This window comes from Myxine glutinosa, chromosome 4, assembly GCF_964187855.1.
Source record: "Myxine glutinosa chromosome 4, kmMyxGlut1.1, whole genome shotgun sequence".
NCBI classification, from domain to species: Eukaryota; Metazoa; Chordata; class Myxini; order Myxiniformes; family Myxinidae; genus Myxine; species Myxine glutinosa.
In genome coordinates, this window is record NC_136264.1 from 14,155,079 (window position 1) to 14,178,762 (window position 23,684).

General features: G+C 45.2%; 1 protein-coding gene, 1 non-coding gene and 1 pseudogene across 2 annotated transcripts; 2 read left to right on the forward strand and 1 right to left on the reverse strand.

The window, feature by feature from the left end:
• Positions 1 to 656: 656 nt before the first annotated feature.
• Positions 657 to 798, reverse strand: LOC137426335 (U5 spliceosomal RNA; annotated as a pseudogene).
• Positions 799 to 12,638: 11,840 nt separating this feature from the next.
• Positions 12,639 to 12,752, forward strand: LOC137426334 (U5 spliceosomal RNA). The gene has a single exon (XR_010984292.1). It is a non-coding gene; the product is annotated as a U5 spliceosomal RNA (small nuclear RNA).
• A 3,400-nt stretch (positions 12,753 to 16,152) lies between these two features.
• LOC144891682 (THAP domain-containing protein 2-like) lies at positions 16,153 to 18,321 on the forward strand. Its single transcript, XM_078775472.1, has 3 exons — positions 16,153 to 16,401; positions 16,984 to 17,179; positions 17,550 to 18,321. Exons 1-3 carry the CDS (start codon positions 16,334 to 16,336, stop codon positions 17,862 to 17,864), a joined length of 579 nt encoding a protein of 192 aa, XP_078631598.1. The 5' UTR covers positions 16,153 to 16,333; the 3' UTR covers positions 17,865 to 18,321.
• Positions 18,322 to 23,684: the final 5,363 nt, after the last annotated feature.

Here is a 23,684-nt window from a genome sequence, read left to right on the forward strand (position 1 = left end):
CCGATGTTGACCTAAACAATAACTGGTGGTTGAATTCAGTGACCTGTTGTGAAAATCCTCTTCAAATTTAGTCAATCGGATTAAAATTGCCAATTTTAGAAATTTGGCCGATGTTGACCTAAAAAATAATTGGTGGTTGAATTCACTGACCAAATATGCAAATCCTTTTCAAATTTAGTCAATCGGATTAAAATTGCCAATTTTAGAAATTTGGCCTATGTTGACCTAAAAAAATAATTGGTGGTTGAATTCAGTGACCTGTTGTGAAAATCCTCTTCAAATTTAGTCCATCTGATTAAAATTAAGGATTTCAGAAATTCGACAAAGTTGTTGACCTTTGGCCTATGTTGGCCTTTTCACCTCAAAATCAATAGGCTTCTATTTGGTGAAGTTTCGTGAAAATCAGTTTAAAATTGTGACCTGTAGGCGATTGACATATAAACAGACAGCATAACACACGTGAACAACCGATATACTTGAAAAATTCTCGATTTTCACAAGTAAACAAACAGAATTACAGACCAGACCAGACCAACCAATAAACTTGAAAATGTTCAATTTCGCAAGTAACAGACATGGGGTGAATACAGACATAACATAACCTCTGTCCATCTTGGTGGGAGATCATAAAATTGTTCTTTTTTTATTTAAATACCGCCCCATATAAATACAGGGCATCAAAAAATACTTGGACTCGTAGATGTTCCTCTCCACGGAAATCTTTAGTAAAAGGCGAAAGATGCTTTTGAGGCCAGCACCGTAGCCTGCCTTTTTTTAATAAAAAAGGTAAAAAAATCAAACATTTGAACAGTCTTGGACGTGTACCTTGACCCCACGGCTAAGGCACACCGTCTATCAAAATGTCCCATTAGCATACACATGCACTTCAACCCCAAGGCTGAAGCACATGGTCATTCAAAACACATGCATCCTGACCCCGAAGGGCCAGAATGCATGGTCATACAATACTCCACCACAGTGGACCACTCCACCACAGTGGACCACTCCACACCTCCTCCACGAATTGAAGAGAAACCAGAGTATAAATCGCTCTGCTTTGTCTCATCATTTTATGCACATATAACACATCGACAAAGATGGTGTTTATACAATCAACCCAGATTGATGTTTTTACTTTATTTTCTCATTTCTAATATCATAACATATAATGATTCTTCAGTATTTTCTACATTGAAGTTTAAGTTCTCTTCATTTCACGATTTTATTTAAAAAATGAATCATTCCTCATTCATATTCAAGTCAACCAGCCAATCAGAGCGCACACCATCATGACGTCATTTCAATAAACCTTGGCTTGATTTCCTTAAAATTCCGGAAGGAAGTAATTCTTCCCAACACATTGAATGCTCTTTATTGTCCCCGTCGCACCGCGGAGCGAAAGAGGGACTATGGTTTCCCCCTCTGTCCGTGTGTCCGTCTGTCCGTCCGTCCGTGCGTGCGTGCAGGCGTGCGTGCGGGTGTGCGTGTGTGCGTACGTGCGTAAGCGAAGGACCGCATTCGAATTTGGTGTGTGGGTGTTACGGATTCGTCACTTCCGTTGTTGTGGTTTTCATCCACTGCAAATATTTCTGATTCCATGTACTATTATTGTTTTCAAAAGGTTTATTGTTTAGGAACTGTTTTCAAAAGGTGAAAAAGTTAGAGTTAAAAGAAACCGAAAACCGGATCAGGAACCGGACGATGACGAAGAAGAGGAAGAGGGGAAAAAGAAGGCGGAGCGAGTGGAGTCGGACAAGAAGCATAGTTGCTTTGCGGTCTGGAGCGAACTTTGGCGAGCAAGAGTCACGAGTGAACTTTGGGTTTCCCAGGAAGGGGATTCCTGCGACAGAGTTGGTATCGATGTGACAGATCAACCTGCGTGTCAGGTTTTGTGGTCGATTCCGAAGAGAATCGCTGGACTGCGGTTACATCTTGAGTATGGGCCGTCGGCCATTTTAACTTGCGCGCTTTGCGCGTCGAGCAAGGTTTCTTTGCTTCGCTTCAGCCTTTGCGCGTCGTGCAAGGTTTTTCTTTGCTTCACTTCAGCCGTTTTCATCGCATTACTACGTATCAGGTGTGTGTGTGTGCAACGCGGATATACCTGAAGGTAAATCTGAGGTTTGCCGACTGTGAGCCTTGGAACGTCCATACCCGAGGGTGTGATTTCCCAGTCGCCTGGAGGGCGCCTTTGGATTTCCCAGTCGCCTGGAGAGCGCCTTTGCACAGCTTTGGCAGCAGGACTTCTTCTTCTTCCAAATCCTGGTGGCGACTGGTCAAATCTGTTTCTGGTGTTTGTTCCCCCTCCATCCCCTCCCTCACCTCAAACGGCTACACTGCTGACTCCGCACGTGAAAAAGCTGAATGCCTCAACTCTGTGTTTGCCTCTAAATCTTGTGTCCCAAACCCATCCCTCTTTGTACCCACCGTACCCAGGCATACCCAGCTGCTCCTGGACTCTGTGTCCTTTCCTCCTGACAAGGTGGAAAGGTTTCTGTCAACCCTCGACTCTGATTCTGCAACTGGACCTGACGGCATCAGCCCACGGGTCCTAAAATCCTGTTCTTCCGCACTTTCACTCCCTCTCTCTGTTCTCTTCACCCTCTCTTTTGCTCAAGGTCATCTGCCATCTGCTTGGAAATCAGCCAACATCACCGCTTTGCACAAAAAAGGGGCAAAAACAGATCCTAGCAACTACAGACCAATCAGCCTTCTCCCAATTATCAGCAAAGTCATGGAATCCATCATTGCTTCAGTTATGAAATCTTTCCTCTTCTCCAATGGCTTGATCTCTGATCATCAATTTGGTTTCAGACCTGGTCACTCTACTCTGGACATGCTGCTTCTGCTTTCTCAACAATGGATGGAGGTCCTCAATGCCAAACAGGAAATTAGAGCTGTCTCCCTTGACATATCACGTGCCTTCGATACGGTCTGGCACCCGGCCCTGCTCACCAAACTCTCCTCCTTTGGTATCCATGGAAATCTCCACGCATGGCTGGCGGACTTCCTCTCTAGTCGTAGTCAACGTGTGGCCCTGAATGGGTTTCTCTCATCTCCTCTTCCTGTTCAGGCTGGAGTTCCCCAAGGCAGTGTTCTGGGCCCTGTGCTTTTTCTGGTCTTCATCAATGATCTCTCTGACCCTCTTGAAAATCCTCTCTATCTCTTTGCTGATGACTCTACTCTCTGTCGCTCCATTCCTCATCCCTCAGATCGGCAGTCTGCAGCCCCCTCACCCTCTGCAGACCTGGACAAAATCACAGACTGGGCAAACAAGTGGAACATGTCTTTCAATCCTGACAAATCTCACACTCTTACGATGTCTCTGCAAAAGGACCGACTGGACAACCCTCCCATCCACTTTCTGAATAATCCTCTCCAAGAAGTTCTGTCACTCAAGCTTCTGGGTCTCACTATCTGCCATGATCTTTCCTGGGAAAACTACATTTCCTCCAAAGCCAGTCGCCGACTGGGCATCCTCCGTCGTGCGAAGTCCTTCCTTGGCACATCCGAGCTCCTCACCACATACAAGGCTTTCATCCGCAGCTCAATGGAATACTGCTCTCCCCTCTGGGCTGGTGCTCCTGCCTCACACCTAGCTCGTCTTCACGCTGTTGAAACCAAAGCGTTCAGAATCATTGGAATCTCCCGCAATGAAGCTAACACCAAGGGCCTTTCACTCACTCACCGCAGGCAGGTTGGTGGTCTTTCCGTCTTCTACTGACTCCTCTCTGGCCTTGCCACCCCCCCCCCCCCAGCTCTCTCTGGGCTCTGTCCCCCAAATATTCCTGCAGGTCGCACAAGATCTGCCTGCAACCCTCTTATGGTTAAACTGCTAAAATCAAGACTCTCTGCTCACCTTCACTCCTTCATTCCTCTTTTCTCCTGCCTCTGGAACAAACTACCTCACTCTCTTCCACCCCCCCTCCACCCTCCAGGTCTTTAAAACAGCTGTTCACCACCATCTCTTATCTTCCCCCATCCAAAAGCTTGATCTTTTCTTCCCCCGCTAATTTCACCCCAAATCCACTTTTTTGAAATACCAACTTCTGTCCTGGAAGTCCTTGGTGTCCTTGTGTTTTATACTTCTCCCACCCCTCCCCCCCCCCCTTCCCACACCTACTCCCACCAGGCCCTCTCCCTCCCACACATCTCCCTGCTCTCAAATGTTGTGTTTGTGTGCTTCCCCTTCTCTCCCCATCTTGTCTTCCGCTCCCTCTTTTTATATATTTTGTTTGTCTGGTTGATTTGTTTGTGAAATAAATGTTAGCTCTTTCACGATCCTCGATTCAGTATACAAAAAAAAAAAAAAAAAAGGATTGTAACTGCCAACCCAACGGGATTCTGGTCTCGATTGGACATTGATCTGACGATCGCTGGAGCGAAGCCACTTTGGCTTGAAGCCGGGAATTAGAGACATTGGGATCTTTGGAACCAACTGTCATCCCAGTGTTTCACAGGCAGTGCGATTCATCATCAAATTTGGGAGTCTCGCGGAGATCTCGTGAGATCTTGGAGACGGCGGCAGGGATTTTCGAAGCTCCACACGGTCTCCACGTTTTTCGAAGTTAAGTCTGTTCACAATTGTATTTTGTCGAAACTGTATTTATCTTTCGGTGTGTGAAGTTATTGTGTGCAACTTTGGTTGTTTCTCGGTGTTTATCTTTCATAAATTGATCGTCTGTTTGCCGTGTCGCGAGCAAGGCCTTGTACAGTGTGCACTGTACAACCTTGAGGCTTTGTTTTTCTCTCAGCGGTCCGTCGTTTGTGATCCAATAACTTTCGTTCTCTGTATTCCCAGGCTTTTCACCCATAGCCTACTTCCTTGTGTAAATCTCAACTCAAAAAAAAACAACAAAAAAAAAAAACATTTCCTTCTCTGTTCTCATTCGTTTATTCATTCTTATTCGTTCGTTCGTTCTTCGACCACGTGTTTCTCCCCCATTTCCCCAGATAGTTTTCACTCATTAACCTTCAATGTTTACACTTTCCCCTCAAGTTATGTATTCCGTCATATTTTATAACACCTTTTTCTTCTTCTTCTTTAAAAGGCTGCTTTCGACTTGCTCACCAAATCAATTCATCCCAAAAAAAATATCCATCTCCTATAGTGCCTTTTTTCTACATTCCCTAAACTCTCCTGCACTCCATCCTCCATCCAGCGTCCTTAAACGTATTTTTAACTCGAAGGTCACAAGAAACTCATTTTGCAATAAATGTTCGTTTCCCATAAATCGTACACTTTCAAAAATCCAATCTCACCCCTCCCCTCCAAATCTTCCCCATAACCCCTCCCCTCCAAATCTTCCCCATCACCCCTCCCCTCCAAATCTTCCCCATCACCCATCCCTTTCAAATCTCCCCCCTTGCCCCCTCCCTCCTAAACTACCCCCTCACCCCTCCCCGCCAAGACGCCCCCTCGCCCCTCCCCTCCTAGACTCCTGCCTCACCCCTCCCCTCCAAATCTCCCCCATATCCCATCCCTTTCAAATCCCTCCCCTTGTCCCTTCCCTCCCAAACTCCCCCCTCACCCCTCCCCTTCAAATCTCCCCACCCTCATTGCTTCTCAATTTCCCCCCTCTCACTCCCCCTCCTCAAAGCGTCCTCCCCGCTTCTTCCCCCTTCAAACTCTCACCTCCATCTCCCCCAACCTTCTGCCTCGCTCTTCCCCCTCCTCAAATAACACCTCATTGTGGCTCACCCAATCACCATCAAACCTTTTGTCCGCCCCATCCTTCCCTTTCTCCGAGCTATTCTGAAATCTCTGACACACCTTCAACAGCTCTCCCTACCTCTTCCACCTCTTCCACATCTTACCCTACCCCTCCTCCCCCCTGTTCTGTATCTGATGCTCCCCCTTCCTCTTCATTAACGGTATGGACCTCAAACATCCGGGGCCTTCGTTCAAACTTAACTGATCTCTCCATACAGGTTGCTTCTGTCAAACCAGACGTGATCTGCTTAACAGAAACTTTCCTCCTTTATGATGTCTCTGATTCCATAGTATCTCTCCCGGGCTACTCCCTCCTCCGGTATGATAGACCTGAGCCTCGTCCTGGAGGCGGGGTTGCTATCTTTATCAAAAACTCTCTTCCTCACTCGCCCTGCACTGCACTCTCTCCACCTCACCCCCAGGAATACCTCTGGCTACGGCTTCCCCTTCGCTCCCACCTCTTGTTCATATGTGTGTTGTACCGTCCACCAAACAGTGATGACTCCATCTACATCTCGCTGTCTGATGATATGGACCAACTTCTATCTACTCATCCCAACCCTCTCTTCCTCATATGTGGTGATTTCAACTGTCATCATGCCAGTTGGCTGGGTGTGGGTACCTCTCTCACCAGCCATGGCTCCTCAGCAAAGGACTTCTGCGACTCACTGGGACTGACACAATCTGTCAATTTCCCGACCCGGATCTCAGTCAACGGAACATCTTCTCTTCTGGACTTGGTTATGACTAACTTCCCTGAAAATGTCTGCTGCTCTTCTTCTGCTCCGATCGGATCATCTGATCATGTCCTTGTTAAAGTGGACATCTCTCTGACCATCCTCAGGGAGCCTGCTCAGCGTCGACGAGTCTGGCATTTCACTCAGGCCAACTGGCACGGTCTTCAAGCAGCCATCAATCATCTGGACTGGTCTCCCATCTCTACCACCTCTAACATCAACTCATCCTGGGAATTCTTCCAAAGTAAATTGCTCTCTCTCATGCACAGATTTATCCCATCTCGTCTTCAGTTGTCATACCCTTCTTCCCGTCCATGGTACACGGAATCTTGTGGTGAGGCTGTTGCCCAGAAACAACTTGCCTTCGTCTCCTGGAAAGCAAATCCAACGGAAGGAAATCTCATTTCCTTTCACAAAGCCCGAAACAAGTGTGTGTCCACCCTCAGGAGAGCCAGGAAACAATATCTCTCCGTTCTCAAGACCGAACTCTCTTACCTGTCTCCCTCTTCCAAATCCTGGTGGCGTCTGGTCAAATCCGTTTCTGGTGTTTGTTCCCCCTCCATCCCCTCCCTTACCTCAAACGGCTACACAGCTGACTCCGCACGTGAAAAAGCTGAATGCCTCAACTCTGTGTTTGCCTCTAAATCTTGTGTCCCAAACCCATCCCTCTCTGTACCCACCATACCCAGTCGTACCCTGCTGCTTCTGGACTCCGTGTCCTTTCCTCCTGACAAGGTGGAAAAGTTTCTGTCAACCCTCGACTCTGATTCTGCAACTGGACCCGACGGCATCAGCCCACGGGTCCTAAAATCCTGCTCTGCTGCTCTATCTCACCCTCTCTCTGTTCTCTTCACCCTCTCTTTTGCTCAAGGTCAACTGCCATCTGCTTGGAAATCAGCCAACATCACCGCTTTGCACAAAAAAGGTGCAAAAACAGATCCTAGCAACTACAGACCAATCAGCCTTCTCCCAATTATCAGCAAAGTCATGGAATCCATCATTGCTTCTGATATGAAATCTTTCCTCTTCTCCAATGGCTTGATCTCTGATCATCAATTTGGTTTCAGACCAGGTCACTCTACTCTGGACATGCTGCTTCTGCTGTCTCAACAATGGATGGAGGTCCTCAATGCCAAACAGGAAATTAGAGCTGTCTCCCTCGACATATCACGTGCCTTCGACACGGTCTGGCACCCCGCTCTGCTCACCAAACTCTCCTCTTTTGGTATCCATGGAAATCTCCACGCATGGCTGGCGGACTTCCTCTCTAGTCGTCGTCAACGTGTGGCCCTGAATGGGTTTCTCTCATCTCCTCTTCCTGTTCAGGCTGGAGTTCCCCAAGGCAGTGTTCTGGGCCCCGTGCTTTTTCTGGTCTTCATCAATGATCTCTCTGACTCTCTCGAAAATCCTCTCTATCTCTTTGCTGATGACTCCACTCTCTGCCGCTCCATTCCTCTTCCCTCAGATCGGCAGTCTGCTGCCTCCTCACTCTCTGAAGACCTGGACAAAATCACAGACTGGTCAAACAAGTGGAACATGTCTTTCAATCCTGACAAATCTCACACTCTTACTATGTCTCTCCGAAAAGATCGACTGGACAACCCTCCCATCTACTTTCTCAACAATCCTCTCCAAGAAGTTCTGTCGCTCAAGATTTTGGGTCTCACTATCTGCCATGATCTTTCTTGGGAAAACCACATTTCCAAGCTGGCCTCCAAAGCCAGTCGCCGACTGGGCATCCTCCGTCGTGCGAAGTCCTTCCTCGGCACACCTGAGCTCCTCACCACATACAAGGCTTTCATCCGCAGCTCAATGGAATACTGTTCTCCCCTATGGGCCGGTGCTCCTGCCTCACACCTAGCTCGGCTTCACGCTGTTGAAACCAAAGCTTTCAGAATTATTGGAATCTCCCGCGATGAAGCTATCTCTGAGGGCCTTTCACTCACTCACCGCAGGCAGGTAGGTGGTCTTTCTGTCTTCTACCGACTCCTCTCCGGCCTTGCACCCCCAGCTCTCTCTGTGCTCTGTCCCCCAAATATTCCTACAGGTCGCACAAGATCTGCCAGCAACCCTCTGATGGTTAAACTGCCGAAATCTCGGCTCTCCGCTCACCTTCACTCTTTCATTCCTCTTTTCTCCCGCCTCTGGAACAAACTCCCTCACTCCCTTCAATCCCACTCCTCCCTCCAGGTCTTTAAAACAGCTGTTCACCACCATCTCTTATCTTCCCCCATCCAAAACCTTGATCTTTTCTACCCCCGCTAATTCACCCCAGATCCACCTTGTTTGAAATTCCAACTTCTTTCCTGGAAGTCCTGGCAGTGTCCATATGTTTTATACCTCTCCCACTGCCCCCTTCCCACGCCCCCCCCCCCAAAGCCCTCACCCTCTCTCAGATCTCTCGATGTCTCCATGTCTCTCGGTCCCTGCTCTCAAATGTTGTGTTTGTGTCCTTCCCCCTCTCTCCCCATCTTGTCTACCGCTCCCTATGTTATGTTTTATGTGTCGGTTTATCTTTCTGTGTGATTAATGTTCGCTCTTTCACGAGCCTCGATCTTGTATACAAAAAAAAAAAAAAAAAAAAAAAAAAAAAAATCTTCTTCTTTCCGCTCACTTGGAGCACAGTGAGTTACATTTTACGAAACTGATGGTACCATCATAGGATATATATTGATTGTACTTTTGATTACTATTATTGTTGTACTGTTATTCTTGTGTGATCTTAATACAATATTTGTTTGTGAGTAACAATTGGTGTGGCTTCCCCATTGATCTTTGACATACAGAAAAACACATTTTTCTGCCGTGACTCCTCTCGGGGCTCATAGGTACACCGTGACCAGGGGGTCGGGGAGGAGCACGTAACAGTGGGTGGAACCCACGTCAAAATCCAAGATGACCGCCGCCATGTATGTCTGACGCCATGTATGTCTGAACCTTGTGAGCGGAATATCATGAAAAATAAGCGAAGTACCAACTTCTAATCTGGTGTGTGGGTGTATCTAGGCATAAGGAAGGCTATTGAAAATTGGGTCGCCACTTCAAAATCCAAGATGGCCGCCACCATATATATGTCTGAACCTTGTGAGCGAAATATCTTGAAAAATAAATGAACTACTAACTTCTAATCTGGTGCGTGTGTGTATCTACGCATAAGGAAGAACGCTATTGAAAATTGGGTCGCAACGTCAAAATTCAAGATGGCCGCCGCCATGTATAGTATCCCTCTACCCAACAACTTGTCAAACACAACTTCATACCATCCTTCCTTTTCTCCAACCCACTCGCAAATATTATCGACTCTTCCATGTTTTCTGTCTTCCAATTTGTCAACTCACATCACTTCCCCGACGGGGGACCAAGGCGTAACGCTTGTTAAACTTATCTTTGCATCAGAAGTAGACTCGGAGACGTTATGGTTCGAGCAGCGGTTCTTACACTTCATTCATCCTTAAATATGAATGAGTGTTTCAAATACAGTACCGGTACTCACAATTTACCACTTTGGCTCCTACCAAGTTGCTACATTCCCTCCAGCCTGCCCTTATATACCTTGGGGTAGTTATATGATGACATAATTTGGATCAAACATGTCTTTATTACTGTAAATATACTGAACGATATAATTATTAAATAACTAAAATATATTCGTTAAAATAAGAATAAATGAGATTAATAGAAAAAATAAAGAACAAACTAGAATGGCACTGGGACAGAGCATACCTCCGCCAGGTGAATAGTTCACGTTTTGTATCCCACTGATAGGCCGAATCTGGATTCGGACCTGAAGCAAAATATAATCAGCTTGTTCTTGTCACCTTCCCAACTCATCCAGCAAGTTTTGTCACAAATAATTTAAAACTTTTTGAAATATCATCCCATATATCGTTTTCAGCCCTTCCACTCAATGGTGAATAATCACTTTAAAAATGTAAAAATTGTATCCGGATCCGTGTTCAGATCTTCACCAAAATGGAATCAATGCGTCCTTCCCAGGTCAAAAATCCCATAAAAAACGAATAGGCCAAATCCCATAAAAATCCCACAGGAAATTGGACCAGTAGGGGAAACTGTAACCAGTAGAATACCTATAAGTCAATCGGACCAGTAGGGTAATCTGAAACCAGTAGGATACCCATAGGTGAATGGGACCAGTAGGGGGAAACTGTAACCAGTAGGATACCCAGAGGTCAATAGGACCAGTGGGGGAAACTGTAACCAGGAGAATACCCATCGGTGAATGGAACCAGGAAGGTAAACTGGAACCAGTGGGATACCCATTGGCTGCCACTTTCAAAAATGATGAGAGTATTCTTTGCCAGATCAGAGGCAACGATTGTGTTGCAATAGAAGTGAGAATATCATCGCTCCTGTTATGTACATATTGTTATGTCGGTGGGGTCGGGGGATATATAGATCCAGGTAGATTTGCATTGGTAGGTGGTCCGATGTCGTGAAGAAGAAGAACCATCTCGATGTAAGCAAGTCAGGGACCTGTCTAGCCCGGTTTGTCGGATTAAGAGTATACCTGTGATCATACAAGGATGATCGGGTGATAAATACTTGTAGGGATTATGCTACTTCCCGCGTGTGTGAAACCTGTAATCATCCCGGTGTCCCGAATGGCAATGCACTCATATACATGAGTTAGGCCCAATAGCGCACCACATTAATTCATTCCCCTGCCACCACAATGACAATAAAACCTGACTGGACGAACAGACCGGAAGCGGCCACGCACAACGCCGGCATGATGAGCAAATATCGCACGGGCAGGCTGGGAGCCACGCCCAGGATAACTCGTGATTGGCCAGGGGAGGGGCAAGTAACAACCAGGGCACTGATTGGAGAGGAAGGAAGATGAAGGACATGCGACACTGATTGGCCACCGACCGATGGCACTAACACCAAAGGCGCGAGACGCTCGGCCAATCAGTAAGGAGGGCGTGAAAGAACGACAAGAAGCAACGCGCTGATTGAAGGAGAAGCGCCAGCGACGTGTGAGGGCGCGAAAGACCACGAGTAAGTGACGCACTGATTGGCAGAGAGAGAGAGAGAGGAGAGAGAGAGAGAGAGAGAGAGAGAGAGAGAGAGAGAGAGAGAGAGAGAGAGAGATGACGTCAGACGACGAGCGACAAAACGACTCGCGAGCCGGCATTTTGTCTTTTCGTTCTTGGATTCTTCCTGGCCGGACCGGGCCGGGGATTTTCGACCGGGGGAGGACGCATTGATTCCATTTTGGTGAAGATCTGAACATGGATCCGGATACAATTTTTACATTTTTTAAGTGATTCTTCACCATTGAGTGTATGGGATGATATTTTTAAAAGTTTTAAATGATTTGTGACAAAACTTGCTGGATGAGTTGGGAAGGTGACAAGAACAAGCCGATTATATTTTGCTTCATGTCCGAATCCAGATCCGGCCTATCAGTGGGAGACAAAACGTAAACTATTCACCTGGCAGAGGTATGCTCCGTCCCAGTGCCGTTCTAGTTTGTTTTATATTTTTTCTATTAATGTCATTTATTATTTATTTTAACGAATATATTTTAGTTATTAAAAAATTATATTGTTCAGTATATTTACAGTAATAAACACATGTTTGAATCAAATTATGTCATCATATAACTACCCCAAGGTATATAAGGGTAGGCTGGGGGGAATGTAGCAACTTGGTAGCAGCCAAAGTGGTAAATTGTGAGTACCGGTACTGTATTTGAAACACTCATTCATATTTAAGGATGAATGAAGTGCAAGAACCGCTGCTCGAACCATGACGTCACCGGGTCTACTTCTCATGCAAAGATAACTTTAATGAAGAGCATTCAAAGAGAAGCGAATTGCATAATTAACTTATTATATTGAAATCGTGATGTGTTGGGAAGAATTACTTCCTTCCGGAATTTTAAGGAAATCGAGCCAAGGTTTATTGAAATGACGTCATGACGGTGTGCACTCTGATTGGCTGGTTGACTTGAATATAAATGAGGGAATGATTCATTTTAAAAATATAATCGTGAAATGAAGAGAACTTAAACTTCAATGTATAAAATACTGAAGAATCATTATATGTTATGATATTAGAAATGAGAAAATAAATAAAAACATCAATCTGGGCTGTTTGTATAAACACCATCAATGTCAATGTGTTATTTGTGCATGAAATGATGAGACAAAGCAGACCGATGTATACTCTGGTTTCTCTTCAATTCGTATAAATCTTTCGCCTTTTACTAAAGATTTCCGTGGAGAGGAACATCTACGAGTCCGAGTATTTTTTGATGCCCTGTATTTATATGGGGCGGTATTTAAATAAAAAAAGAACAATTTTATCATCTCCCACCAAGATGGACAGAGGTTATGTCTGTATTCACCCCATGTCTGTTACTTGTGAAATTGAACATTTTCAAGTTTATTGGTTGGTTGGTCTGGTCTATTATTAGTGTGCACCGGAGGGGACTATAGGTTTGCACTCCGTCTGTCAGTCCGTCACGCAAAGAATAGTTTTCCGGCCTTTTTTCTAAACGCTTAACGCTAATGATTTCAAACTTGGCACATGGTTTCCTCATGATAAGTTACAGATCGAGTTCGATCATTTTTGACAAAGTTATGGCACTTTGAACTTTGGGAATTCTGATAATTCTCATGATCCTTAACTCAATGCCATTTTAAGTTTTAATTTCCTTTAAAAAACAATTTCTCTGCAATAAATAGGACCGATTGAGATAAAATTTTCACCATAGGAGGGACTCGGTCTGTAGAATATTTTTATGGTAATTATGACGTCACAGGTCGCATGGTTGGGTCGCCATATTGTTTTTCGTGAAAACACGAAAATCCCTTTTTCTCTGCAACGGCTGAACAGATCGAGGCCAAACTTTGCAGGCAGAATCGCATAGCCATGACGAACAAAAAAGTCAGCGAGCATGACGTCATGTGTCACATGGTTTCAGAGTTATAACGTTATTGAGCATGAACATTTAAAACCGAGCTCCTCCCTCATTTTTGATCCAATCGAGGGGAAACTTCACAGATCTGTTCAGCACTCAAATGTCCTTTTGGAATTTGCGATAGGGCACGTGGTTTGGCAGATATCGTTAATTAAACGAAAATAATTTTAAAAATGGATATCTTGTTTATTCTCGAGTTCTCCTCAAGCCGTACCTCGTGCCCTCAGCCTCGTCTCGCGAACGTCAACAGCGCGACACAGCGCGCGCTTTCCGGAGGGGCGGAGCCAAGCCGAGCAACATATACAGACTTGGCATTTAATATGGAATAATTTTTTTTTCTTGACTTGGGTTTACTTTCTTAACTCAGTATATCAATCTGGTGAGTTTCTTTTACACTTTGGTGATTTATTTGTTAAAAGAACCATGTCACTGATTGTCTGTCGCAGCAAGAAGTCAACAACAGGATTATATCACAGGTGGCGTGGCAAAATGTACGGACAGGTGCATTTGACGATTAGCTTCACAATCGGGTATACAAGGGTTGTTGCGTTCTGTATTAGTGGAAAACAACTGCTGCACGTCTCCAAAAGTTATTGCCGCTTCCTCTGGAGATGGTCCGTCAACTCGACAATGCTGTTTGTCATGGAGTGGTGGCTTTACGAAATTACGGCATGAAACAGCGTGCTATTGCTCAGCAGTATGGCATCACTCAAGGTCAGGTGTCAAAGATCCTGAAACGAAATGCTCAGAGGGGTGTCCCTACTCCAATACCGAGGCCAGGACGTCCCCGCAGAACCACAAGGAGGGATGATCGCCAGCTGCACCGGTTAGTCCGCAATGGCCGTACCAAGTCAGCTAATCGGCTTAGGGCTGAGTGGCAGCAACTGACAAATGTGCCTGTATCCAGAAGGCTAGTCAACCAACGACTGGTTCAAGCAGGCTATCATGCCAGGCGTCCCCTGAGAAAGCCACGGCTGACCAGACAACACCACCAGCGCCGATTGCAGTAGGCCAGAGAGCACCGTCAATGGCAGCCAGGACACTGGAATCATGTGATCTTCACTGACGAGTCTAGATTTCTGGTCTATCGTCAAGATGGCCGCGTCCGAGTGCGCAGACAAGTGCATTAAGCCTACAACAAAGATTGTATCGTGCCAAGAGTCCAAGCTGGAGGTGGTGGGGTGACTGTTTGGGCTGCTTTTCATGCAGGGGGCAAAACTGACCTGGTTGTTCTGAATGGAAACCTGAACCAGTTCAAGTACAGGGCCATTCTGGAAGAAACATTGCTTCCATTTGCTCGTGCAGCCTTTCGAGGAAACTTTGTCTTTCAAGATGACAATGCATGGCCTCATCGTGCTCACATGATCCAACACTTTCTTGCTGACCGTGGTGTAGAGCATATGGAGTGGCCTGCCATGTCCCCGGATATGAATCCGATAGAGAACTTGTGGGCAGAATTAACTCGTCAAATCGACCACTTGGACCAGCAGCCGACCTCTGTGCTTGAATTGCAGCAGGCTATCGTCACTGCATGGCAAGCGATTCCTGTCCAAACTTTGGCAAATCTCGTGAACAGCATGCCTCCACGTGTATGTGCTCTCCTGAATGCTCGTGGGGGTTACACGAAGTACTGAACTGTAATTTTACTGTCCGTAATCCCAGTCGTAATTTAACTTTTGTTTTTGTTAAAAAAAAATTTGGCTAATGTGCAAAATAAAGAGATACTTCTGGAAAACGTACAGAAGTTTAACACAGTACTGTCCATGAATTGAGTTCGATATCAGTTTACATCATTTTCAGGGCTCAATTTATTTGTTTCGAAATGTCAAATGTGGTTTTTGTTTCTTTTAAAGGTCACATTAACAAAATCTAGAATAATTTCAACATAATTCCAATGAACTTTTGGTTCTAAGACATCTTGAAAAGTAAGTTCACCCTCACAAAAAAAATATTCCATATTAAATGCCAAGTCTGTATATACACATCGATCATTGATCGTGAACTGAAAAATATAATAAATTACTGATGGTTTCAGAGTTATGACGTTTTTAAGCATGAACCTTCAAAACCGAGCCCCTCCCTCATTTTGATCCAATCGAGGGGAAACTTCACAAATCTGTTCAGCATGTCAGTCTACTAAAATGTCCTTTTGGAATTTGCGATAGGGCACGTGGTTTGGCAGATATCGTTAATTAAACGAAAATATTTATAAAAATGGATATCTCTTGAATCGCTAGTACCTCAGACCGTGAGTTGGTAATAATTTATATAATTCACACAGTGCAATACGTGCAGGCCGCTCCACGGAGCGACCTTGCGGGCTTATCAACGAGGCGAGGCGAGGCGTGACACACGTGTCTCAGCATACCTCAGATCAAGTTTGAAAACCAGCATCAACCGTGCATAAATTTGCATCTTCGATCATTTTTGACAAAGTTATGGCACTTTAAACTTTGGTAGGGGACGTGTATTGCAGCGCAATACTCAGAATGCTTGTTCTGTTTGTTCGTTGTGAAAATCTAGGATTTTTCAAGTATATCGGTTGTTCACGTGTGTTATTCTGCTGTTTATATGTCAATCGCCTTCAGGTCACAATATAAAACCGATTTTCACGAAACTTCACCAAATAGAAGCCTTTTGATTTTGTGGTGAAAAGGTCAACAACTTTGTCGAATTTCTGAAATCCTTAATTGTAATCAGATTGACTGATTAAAATTACGATTCCCTGCCGCGCCCACGGAGGTATATAATAAACTGGAGAGCCAATGACGGCTGTCGGCTGAAGCTAGCGGAAGTTGCTTGGCGGCCATATTGGGAAGCCGATTGTGTCTGCGTCCGTGTTTGATCTCACAATCAGCTGATCTCACAATTTCTGATTCATTTTGGATGCTTACCGACTGTAAGGAGTCTTATTTGTGAACGCGCTGTTTCAAAATGCCACAGTGTGTTGCATTTGACTGCACAAATACCTCAGGGAAGGCCTCCACATGCACATTTCACAAGTAAGTGACAAACCGCGATCGCGGGTGTTCTGCTTTTTCAGTTTTTGGCGTGGTCACGGTGGTGGGGCTAGGTAATTAAGTTTCAATGTAGTTTCAATGAAGTTTGAACACTGTGTTTGAATTTGATGATGTTAGACCACGCGCAGGGTGTGCAATACGACACAGATCTCAAATATAACTGTATTGTGTATTCACTAGGGCTATGTGAGTATGTCAGACTGATGTCTGATTGACTCATTCATTGATTCAGATTGAAGTATCGAGATTGACTCGTCAGCTCGTGATCATTGTCAAGTGATTTAATTTGTGATGAGCTTCACTTAATTGTCCAGTCTACTACTGTCAGGGTTTCCATGCCCTCCTGTGTCACTCGTGAGCAGAAAGAGCAAATGGGGGTTACTTGTGGAAGGTACGAAAGTCCGACACATGGCAAACATTAGCAGATGAAGTTGTATTTAACTATACATATGAAACTCAAAATATTATTTTGATATGGAGTCGTTTTGACTCGGATGTTTTGACTGCCCTCTGAGGTTTTGACCCGCAACCACATTTTGTGACCACAATGTATTTTGTTTCAAGGTTTCCAAAGGATAAGGACTTGTGCTCTCGATGGACATCTGCCCTGAGAAGGGAGTCCTTCTACCCCACCCCAGGCACCACAGTTCTGTGCAGTGATCACTTCAATGAGAGTGACTTCGACAGGACTGGTCAAACCGTCCGACTGAAGCCGAAGTCCGTCCCCAGCTGTTTCAACTTCCCAGCACATTTAAAGAAGGTAAACTATGCTATGTTGGTATTCCACCTATGTTATGATAGTAACCCATCACATGCCATGTCTGCTGCTTCATATGCAGCTCCTAAGACATAGTTTTATGGAGAACAACTCAGTTGCTTTTTAAAAGATTTAGAGCTGAGCCGAATCCCATTTTGTACACTTTCTTGGCATTTCCCCCCCGAAGCTTTGTTGTAATAATATTTAACAAAATGTTTAGTCTTTGAAACAATGTTACAATACGTCCAACGCAGTCACATCTATTTCTAATTAGAACCCCAATCTAATGAACGAAGCTTCTAAGCATTCGGCTCAGCCCTAAAAACAACTTAATGAGTATTAATGGTTCACCTTTTCTTTTCTTTCCAAATAGGTTACAGCTTTGAGGAAAGCGCCAGTGGCCAGGTCTGTCATCCAAGAAGATACACCAGAACCTCAAGCCACTACTCAAGATCCTGAACCTGAGGTGGGACCCTCATTTCAGACCACAGATCACTCCTACTCCGTCACAAGTCCACTGGTATTGAAGCACAAGCTCGATGAAGCAGTCCACAAGCTGGACAACTTTCGAAAAAAAATTAAAAGTGAGTCAGCAACACAACAGAAGGTTAGCCAGAAAAGTGGAGTCCCTGAATACCATCGTGGAAGACCTGAGGGAGAATGGGATGGTCACCGACAATTGTATTGAAATGCTCAACACAACATTCTCTGGTGTGTCAAAAGCTATTGTGAGCAGAATGCTGAAGAACAAAGGCAGCGGCAAACGCTCGAGAGATGAATACGATCCAGTCATCAAAGCTTTCGCACTCACTCTTCAATTTTATTCTGCTAAAGGATACGACTATGTTCGAGAGACATTCGACTTGGCACTGCCAAGTCCATCCACAATCCGGAAATGGTACAGTGCAATTGATGGTTCACCTGGTTTTAGTGCAGTTGTATTCCAAGCACTAGAGAGCCGGTTTAAAGCAGAGAAGGAGACTGGCAAGAGAACACTGTGTAGCCTGATGTTAGACGAGATGGCCATCATGAAGGCAATTGACTTTTTAGGGGACAAGGTATTGGGGTACGTCGACATCGGAAACGGAGTCCAAGATGACAGTGCTCCCCAGGCCAGCAACGCACTGGTTTTCATGCTGGTTGCACTGAATGACAGTTGGAAAGTGCCTGTAGCATACTTTATGATAAATGGATTGTCGGGGAAGGAACAGGCGAATTTGGTGACACAATGTCTACTAAAATTGCATGATATCGGTGCAGAGGTGGTTTCCTTAACTTGCGATGGACCGTCCGCTCATTTGACAATGTTACGTGAGCTAGGTGCAGACATCACGCCGCAGAATGTGAAACCAACATTTCCCCACCCAGCAAATCCCGAAAAGAAAATTTGTGTTGTACTCGATGCATGTCACATGCTTAAACTTGCAAGAAACTGTCTTGGATCCATGAAAATGATGGAGGATGGCAACAAAAAAGTCATCGCGTGGAAATACATCCAGGCACTCTTTGATCTGCAGAAGAGGGAAGGCTTGCGTCTGGGAAATAAGCTCTCCCGGAAACACATCGAGTGGAAGAGCAATGTCATGAAGGTGGACACAGCTGCTCAGACATTGAGCACTAGTGTGGCAGATGCAATTCGGTTTTGCAGGGACACTTTGCAACTATCAGAATTTCAGGGCAGTGTCCAATACATTGAAACATTGGACAAACTGTTTGACATTCTAAATTCTCGCAATCCATTGGCAATCCTCACAGTTTGACTGTGAGGCAGACAGCAACCATGTGTTTGCTTTAATACATTCTGTATCACAATCATACAGCAAGATACGTTTCCATCATGTTGTGAGAACACTCGATGATGACATGAAGGAAGAGCGCATCAGGAAAAAATATTGCAAACTGGTCCTGTTTGCTCACCAGTGAGGCAACACCAGAGCAAGCTGAAATATAAGAGCGACCTCATCTCTACATGGTGTGGGTGTGTTTTGTGGGTTAACTGTGAATTGTGTGGGTTAACTACATGACAGCGTTTCATGTCATTTATGTGACTGACTCACTGTTGATGTGTTGCTGACCCATGTCAGTGTAGAATAAACTCTGGTTATCATTATATCTGCGTGGTTTCTAACATCTCGGTAATAGAAACATACACATCTTAGTTACAATATAATGACTGAATTAAGTAACATCATATAACATGACAACAAATCAGATCTTTATATTGAGGAATATTATAGAACAAGCCAAAGAATGGCAAACGACGATGTACCTCAATTTTATAGATTTCTAGAAAGCTTTCGACTCCTTGCCCAGAGAAAGTCTGGGTCATAATGAAGAAATACAGCATACCTGGAAAATTAGTGAACCTTGTAAAAGCCCTTTACCAAGACTTTCAATGTGCGGTCGTCGACCAAGGTGAAACAACAGAATGGTTCAAGGTGAAGACAGGAGTTAAACAGGGGTGTAACATGTCAGGATTCTTATTCCTACTAGTGGGTGATTGGGTCATGAGAAGGACGATAAAGAACACCGAGCGGTAATTTTGGGCACTTTTTTTTCAAACAAGCTCTAAACCATTGGATTCCCCAGGAAAAATGCGTCTAGAACCAACTTCAAACTTAATGAACACCATTTCCTTAAAGAACGGGATTCTGAGCCCAAATATCAGTTCAAATATTAGTATTCTATATTAATTAAATAGTCGGCGGTCCTAAAATTCGCTCCAGCTGCATCATCAGTGCGCCACGCCTTTGCTTTGACAGGCTTACGATCGGCTTCCCAATATGGCCGCCAGACTATTTCCGGTGGCTTCACGGCGGCTAATGCTGCGAGGTGGCCAATTGGCTCTCCATATTATATACCTCCGTGGCCGCGCCCTCAATTGGTGATGTTGCGCAGGACGTCCGTGTCACGCAGCCGCCCACTTCCCGACTATCGCGAGATTTAGCCTGTTTACCACACCCGGCTCGGCGTCTCATGTCGCATCACGAAAATAGATCCCCGCTCATTTTGAGGCGATCGAGGAAATAAAAACAGGGGAAATGATACAAAGCTCGAACAATGTTTAAACAAATGTGACATCGGTTAAAGGTGGCAACGTTTGCTCGGAATAACTCATGCTCATTGTCGGCTGTAAAAAATTTACTTCACAGTTCGGTGTTGGTTTTACACACTTTTGATTTATTTGACAACAACAAGACTTTTTTTTTTAGGCCACAAGTGGTGACATTATAAAATAGGTCACAGCAACAAGACAAACGACAGCAGATAAAACAGCGAGGCGAGACGAAGTTTTCACCCGTGATAAAGAAGAAGAAATGTGAACGACAGATATTTGGACGAACTGTCTCAATTGATTGATTGGCAACAGGAAGTTCAAGTTCAAGGCAATCGAAGCGAAATTGCACTAACCGACGTCACGCGGAGCGATCTTTTTGGCACTACATTCTAAGCTGCAGTGCTGACAGGAAGCGTGCGATACTGCGATTCGGCCTCTTTGTGCTAGTTGGGCCTAGTTGAGGGAGGGGGGTATCGCTTTATTCCCACAAGATAAACCCCCATTTATTTTTCCTCTTCCAGGCTGTTTGTTCTTCATCGGATCAATCCTACGATCGCTTCCTCGGTTCACGACTTGGATTTCCTTTTGTTCCACATCTTCCCATCGCGTGTTCGTCATATTCAAGTGTCGGCGTATTTTTTTTTTTATCATTATTTTGAGGCCTAACGAGGCCCACGGCCAACACTTCCCTTCGCTGTGCATATATTTCCGTCTGGACCCTCAGGCCTCTCCGAATCCGTCAACCTTAAGTTCTGTTCACCTGTTCGATGGCGCTGAAAAGAATCAACAAGGTAAGACGTCCACACTGTACTGTCCACTTATTCACCACCTTCATACTCTCCCTTTGGGCCGCGAGACTATTGCACTGTACAGGTAGTGTCCACCTGCAGAGGTGCTTCCTCATCTTTTGTGTGTTCCCCTCCTTCCGTGTCAGTTCCGGCTCCTGTATCTTCCCGGCAAGTTGCTCTTCCCAAGAAAACCTGGGAATAATTCGTCCATACAAACAAACATATAAACTGGGGGAATTTGTGGGGAAAAATGGTGATAAGGATTATAATTTATATTTGTTCACAATTGTGTTTTTATTGTAACTTGGCGATAATGTGTTCATGTTCTGAGGAACCAGGTATCGGGGATTCCCAGGTTCTCTATAAATATCCGATCCCCGAGCGTCTCTGATGTCACTTGAAAATGAAACAGAACCAGTTTGATCCGGTCTCACGTTGTTGTTACATGACGATCCCGGGTAGTGCGGCTGGTAAATGATGATCCCGGGTATTGCGGTTGGTAAATGACGATACCGGATAGTGCGGCTGGTAATAATGATTCCGGGTAGTGTGGTTGGTAAATGACGATACCGGGTAGTGCGGTTGGTAAATGACGATACCGGGTAGTGCGGTTGGTAAATGACGATACCGGGTAGTGTGGTTGGTAAATGACGATACCGGGTAGTGCGGTTGGTAAATGACGATACCGGGTAGTGTGGTTGGTAAATGACGATACCGGGTAGTGTGGTTGGTAAATGATACCGGGTATTGTGGTTGGTAAATGACGATACCGGGTAGTGCGGCTGGTAATGATGATTCCGGGTAGTGTGGTTGGTAAATGACGATACCGGGTAGTGCGGTTGGTAAATGACGATACCGGGTAGTGCGGTTGGTAAATGATGATACCGGGTAGTGTGGTTGGTAAATGATACCGGGTAGTGTGGTTGGTAAATGACGATACCGGGTAGTGTGGTTGGTAAATGATACCGGGTATTGTGGTTGGTAAATGACGATACCGGGTAGTGTGGCTGGTAAATGATACCGGGTAGTGTATTTGGTAAATGACGATACCGGGTAGTGTGGCTGGTAAATGATACCGGGTAGTGTGGCTGGTAAATTATACCGGGAAGTGTATTTGGTAAATGACGATACTTGGTAGTGTGGCTGGTAAATGATACCGGGTAGTGTATTTGTTAAATGACGATACCGGGTAGTATGGCTGGTAAATGATGATACCGGGTAGTGTGGCTGGTAAATGATGATACCGGGTAGTGTGGCTGGTAAATGATACCGGGTAGTGTGGCTGGTAAATGATGATACCGGGTAGTGTGGCTGGTAAATGATACCGGGTAGTGTATTTGGTATAAATGACGATACCGGGTAGTGCGGCTGGTAAATGATACCGGGTAGTGTGGCTGGTAAATGATGATACCGGGTAGTGTGGCTTGTAAATGATACCGGGTAGTGTATTTGGTAAATGACGATACCGGGTAGTGCGGCTGGTAAATGATGATACCGGGTAGTGTGGCTGGTAAATGACGATACCGGGTAGTGCGGTTGGTAAATGATACCGGGTAGTGTATTTGGTAAATGACGATACCGGGTAGTGCGGCTGGTAAATGATGATCCCGGGTAGTGCGGTTGGTAAATGACGATACCGGATAGTGCGGCTGGGAATGATGATTCCGGGTAGTGTGGTTGGTAAATGACGATACCGGGTAGTGCGGTTGGTAAATGACGATACCGGGTAGTGTGGTTGGTAAATGACGATACCGGGTAGTGCGGTTGGTAAATGATGATACCGGGTAGTGTGGTTGGTAAATGATACCGGGTAGTGTGGTTGGTAAATGACGATACCGGGTAGTGTGGTTGGTAAATGATACCGGGTATTGTGGTTGGTAAATGACGATACCGGGTAGTGTGGCTGGTAAATGATACCGGGTAGCGTATTTGGTAAATGACGATACCGGGTAGTGTGGCTGGTAAATGATACCGGGTAGTGTGGCTGGTAAATGATACCGGGTAGTGTATTTGGTAAATGACGATACTTTGTAGTGTGGCTGGTAAATGATACCGGGTAGTGTATTTGGTAAATGACGATACCGGGTAGTATGGCTGGTAAATGATGATACCGGGTAGTGTGGCTGGTAAATGATGATACCGGGTAGTGTGGCTGGTAAATGATGATACCGGGTAGTGTGGCTGGTAAATGATACCGGGTAGTGTATTTGGTAAATGACGATACCGGGTAGTGCGGCTGGTAAATGATACCGAGTAGTGTGGCTGGTAAATGATGATACCGGGTAGTGTGGCTTGTAAATGATACCGGGTAGTGTATTTGGTAAATGACGATCCCGGGTAGTGCGGCTGGTAAATGATGATACCGGGTAGTGCGGCTGGTAAATGATGATACCGGGTAGTGTGGCTGGTAAATGATACCGGGTAGTGTGGCTGGTAAATGATACCGGGTAGTGTGGCTGGTAAATGATACCAGGTAGTGTATTTGGTAAATGACGGTATCGGGTAGTGTGGCTGGTAAATGACGATACCGGGTAGTGTGGTTGGTAAATGATACCGGGTAGTGTATTTGGTAAATGACGATACCGGGTATTGCGGCTGGTAAATGAGGATACCGGGTAGTGTGGCTGGTAAATGATACCGGGTAGTGTATTTGGTAAATGAT